The 4,416-nt window shown below is 58.7% G+C and overlaps 1 protein-coding gene across 1 annotated transcript; it reads left to right on the forward strand.

The window, feature by feature from the left end:
* Positions 1–12: 12 nt before the first annotated feature.
* Positions 13–3,100, forward strand: SPRG_09939 (hypothetical protein; the record flags this gene model as incomplete). The annotated part of the gene is made up of 8 exons (XM_012350693.1): positions 13–124; positions 297–463; positions 537–672; positions 728–858; positions 907–1,323; positions 1,371–1,566; positions 1,610–2,256; positions 2,515–3,100. The coding sequence occupies 8 exons, from the start codon at positions 13–15 to the stop codon at positions 3,016–3,018; spliced, it is 2,310 nt and encodes a 769-aa protein (XP_012206083.1). The 3' UTR covers positions 3,019–3,100.
* Between the last annotated feature and the right edge of the window lie 1,316 nt (positions 3,101–4,416).

A 4,416-nucleotide genomic window follows, 5' to 3' on the forward strand; every position in this document is an offset into this window, starting at 1 on the left:
AAGCTCGGGGCGATGTGGGCCGAGTGGCCGTCGCTCTCGTACACGCCGCTCACGATCGCCTTCAAGGCCGCGGGGAGTCCGCCATGGCTCAACCCGCTCTATTTTCGCTCAATTTCCGTTGGAAGTGCGTGCCTTGACATCGCATCTCGCCTTGTCTCATGCCACGTTGCAGGCTTCCAACCTCGTGCTCGTCTCCCTTTGTGCTATCGCCGTACTGCTCCTTTGGCTCGGCAAGTGGCGCGCTTCAATATGTAGGGTATATCTGCAGTGCGAACCTCACTCATGCGTGTCACTAGGCGACCTTTGGCGCCAAAAGTACCTGTACCCAATGATATTTGATATGCTCTACATTCCGCTCACGTCGACGCTCGTGCGCCTCGCCACGTGTTCCGACGGCTACGTTCAGATTGTGCTGCCCAGTGGCGCCACGTGTGCGTGCATTGATCATTTTGGCTACTTTTGGGTATGCCTCTTGATATTTTGCCTTGATACTTTGACTGGATACTTTTCCATCGATAAGCACTGTTGTCCTGTAGGGGGTCGGTCTCGCTGGATTTGTCGCGTTGTACCTGTCGGCGCTCCGGTACAAGTTGTACACTGAGCCATTGGCAACCACCATGGACTTTCGGTTCCAGACCAGTTTCCAGATCATCATGGTCATGGCCCGCACACGTACACGTCATCGCGTCGCATTATTGTACGCTGGGCAATATTGTCTGTGTCCTAGTCAACCCAATTGTGTCGATGCTCGTGAGTCAGCTCGACATTGAGCAACACCCGGCGATCGGTAGTGGCATTGCGCTCGGCTTTCTTTTCTGCATGACACTGCTCTTTTGCTACAACTACAAAGTTCAGCCGGTAGGCTCTCAAGTTTGTATCAAGTCGGAGGCACATCGTGCGTTCTAGTGCATCGGCAGCGGTCGCCTCCCCAACAACATTCGCGCGCTCACGTTCAGCAGCGCCATGTACGCGTCACTGGTCGTCCTCGCGTTTATTGGCGCGTCGGCACCCATCACAGACCTTTACTACGCCCTGACGCCACTGCCGCTTCTCTGGCTCACCGTGTGGCGTCTCAACAACCGACGCGCATTGCAGTTTCACATCCCCGACAAGAGCATTCTCGGACTATTGAGTGACGCGACGTCGTCGACGTCGCGGGCCGTCGGGACGATCGCGGCGCTGTACATGGATCCGTCCAAGTTGCATCCATTGCAGTACAATGCCCTCATGGGCCGACTGCAGCAGCTGGTGGAATCGCCCGAGTCACTGGACCCGTCCATCCGAGTCATGGCGCTACGCATTCTCTGGTTTAGTCATATTCAGGTCGCTTCCTTTTTGTGTTTTATGTACCACATCGGACTCGTGATTAGGCATTTCGGAAGCAAAAAGCTCCAATCGAAGAGGTTGGAAAGACGAGTGCCATCCCGTTCAAGCACTACCTTAAAGACGTTGAGAATGCGCATCGTACGCCGAGCGTCGCGTCATCGAGTAGCCCGCCAACACAGCCTGTCAAGCCGAGGATTAAAGGCGTGTGCATCAAGATCCACCGCATCCATCACGTTAAAGGTATGACTCGGCATGCGATACCTCGACCGCTCACCTGGCGTAGAGCCCGACGTTGCGCAGTCCAGCTTGCTCAGAAATAATACCTCCAGCGTGAGCGCCGTGGCACCGTGTGGAAGCCGACCAAGCTCGGAGAATCTCTTTCACTTGATTTCGATCCGTGGCAAGCGCTGGCTGGCCAAGGACGAGACCCCAGAAGATGCCGTGTCGGGGCTCGCACACATTTTCTCGCTTGGCGTGGATACGCTTCGGGATGCTTGCATGCAACAGCACAAGACCGCGATGCAAGACAGCGCGCGGTTCCTCCTCGAGTGGTACAAGGCCCGGTACGTGCGGCTCTCTGGTGGCACGTATCTGCGCGCACTATCGGCGCTCTGCAGCACGAGCAGCGCATGCTCCAAGCACGTGCTGGATGTCGTTCACTCGCTTCACAAACTCACACTGGATGGACGACTCACTCCGTCCCTTTGGTTGCGCGACGTCGAGTGTCTGAGCTACATTAGCATCGGACTAGACGCGCCAAGTGCCTCGACCGTACGCAAGTGTGCGTGGATGATGGCGCTCGTGCTCCAAGTCGCCGAGGCCGACCGAACGAGGAATCCCTGTGTGCTCTTGACGCCAGACGCGATGCACCGCGTCTGCGCCGGCTTGCGTCGATGGACCGACGACTATATTATTTGCGCAACGCTCGAAGTGCTTTGCATCCGGTTGCATCAAATGGAAGCGAACTACAAACAGCACCGACGCGAGCACCGCAAAACTACACGCGCATCGCCCGTCGCGGAACCGCTCGTGTCGAGGGTTCAATTCCGCGTGCGTGGCTTGGCGGGTCTCCGTGTGACACCAAACGACAGCTATCCCACCGCAAGTCACCTCGCATTGGCTCGTAGCAAGCGGCCTCAGCGCCATCTTAGTGCTGCTTGCAATCGGTTGCGCTTGTCTACAATACAGAGCGTCGCGACCGAGACAATGCCGCGCTCGACGTCGTCGCTTCCCGAGATCGTCATGGTCGTCGACCTTCTCGAATCCGTCGAGTTCAAGCCGAACAGCATGGACCGTGCTTCGAAGCGATCACTGGCGCGCACCGAGGGCTTGAGCCTCGTGGCGCCTTCTGTCCTCAAGGAAGTCGAGTACCGACGGGCGACACGACGGGAGCTCGTGGAGCTGCTCCGCCGAACACAAGCCTTGCACGAGGCAGCGCAGACGCCAGACTTGAGGATGCGAGGACGCAACGGCCCAGCACATCGCCGCTCCCGCGCGTACGATCTCGCCGAAGCACAAATGTCCCTCGTCATGCTGTTCACCAGCGCAAAACGGTGTGCGCTCGACGACTACGTGGCCAACGGTCTTGATGACGCGCTGCGTACATTTTTTGAAGCCAACATTCGGCCGCTCCTCGAGAACACGACGCTAAAATTACCGCGCGAGCACAAGCGGTGGTGGCCTTGCACATAGCGTCGTCGTCACTCTAGCGTAGCCCATTGAAATGCACCGTACGGAGCCATTGTTTCGGTCGTGACCAGTGGGACTCTGGGATAATCAAGTAGCATCCCCGTGTCTGCTTTCAGCCGCGAGAAGAAGCGAGCCCCACGATCCCCCATGCGCCCGCGTCCCTGATCCTCCCTCAAGGTTTCCATTAGGGCTAGGTTTAGCTCGCTGTAAGCTGCGTGCATCCTCAGTTCTTAATCCAGCCTGGTTTTCACCTTTACCATCTTTTTGCTACCCATTTACTGACATTTGCTACCTCTTAGAGCCCAGCGACGTACGACAAGCGACGAGTGCATGCTTTACGTTAACACTTATGCAAACCACCGTCCCCATTGCCATCGCCGTCGTCGGCTCGTCGCAGCTGTCGCTCGCACCACCACAGGCGTCACGTGCACGTGGAAGAAGGTGCGAAGCTCTGGCGAAAGCTCTGCCTCGACAAAGTCGGAGAGCGCGCACATGTGCGCCGTCGCATACAGGAGCGCGAGGTTGGAGATTGCGACACAAAACTCGTGCGGCCGCTGGTTCACTTGGCACCCGATGGCCTTGTGCAAGAGACTGAGAAACTGACGCCGCGTGGACCGGCGGCGCTCGGCCTCGGCGAGAATGGCTGGCGGTACAAACATAAACTTGTCCGACCCAGGCCAGAGGCGTCGCTTGGATGCCACGTTGCTGAGCATGTAATCGACGCGCAAGTCGTTCGAAAATTGCGGCTCCATTGGGGATGCTGATGGTGTGTGCGTCGGCGACACGACGGCATCGTTGCGAACTGCCTCTAGCAACGACGCTACAGAAGGCCCTGCGGCCTCGAGAGCACCGACCGTGGGCCCTAGCTGCGGCGTGGAGCGGAGTGTTGCGGGCGTCGTAGCGACAGCTAACGCCGGGTTCGAGTGGTGCGATGCCCCCCCCAACGGCACCGCGCCGGCAGGTAGGGCCAAGATGCTGCATTTGCTCGAGGTATCGGACGACGTCATGATCGTGCAGGATGGTGTGGATGCCCGAGCTGTTGTGAACGACAGATCGGGGGCGACCGAGCCCGCGCTCGTGCGGCGCGAGAGCGTCAGCGTTCGCGCGAGCCGAATCGCGTGCATATCGCTTTTCCCGCGCAAAAAGAATCGGTTGCGATGGGTTATCGAGCCGCGCTGCGACGGCAGCACCGAGCGGTTGGAGCCGTCCGAGTGCCCGTGGACGCGACGCCGCGTGAGTTGCTGGAGCCACGTCGCGACGCCGCTCGCTTGGCGCTTCCAATTCCGCCGTAGCCGGTCTCGGCGCTCGTGGTGGACCTCAAGCGTCACGAGGCGCAGACAGAGGACTTCAAGCACGGACGATATACGATACACGGCGTGCCAGCGCGTGAGACCTCGTTGA

Source organism: Saprolegnia parasitica (genome assembly GCF_000151545.1).
Source record: "Saprolegnia parasitica CBS 223.65 unplaced genomic scaffold supercont2.69, whole genome shotgun sequence".
Taxonomy (NCBI): Eukaryota; Oomycota; class Saprolegniomycetes; order Saprolegniales; family Saprolegniaceae; genus Saprolegnia; species Saprolegnia parasitica.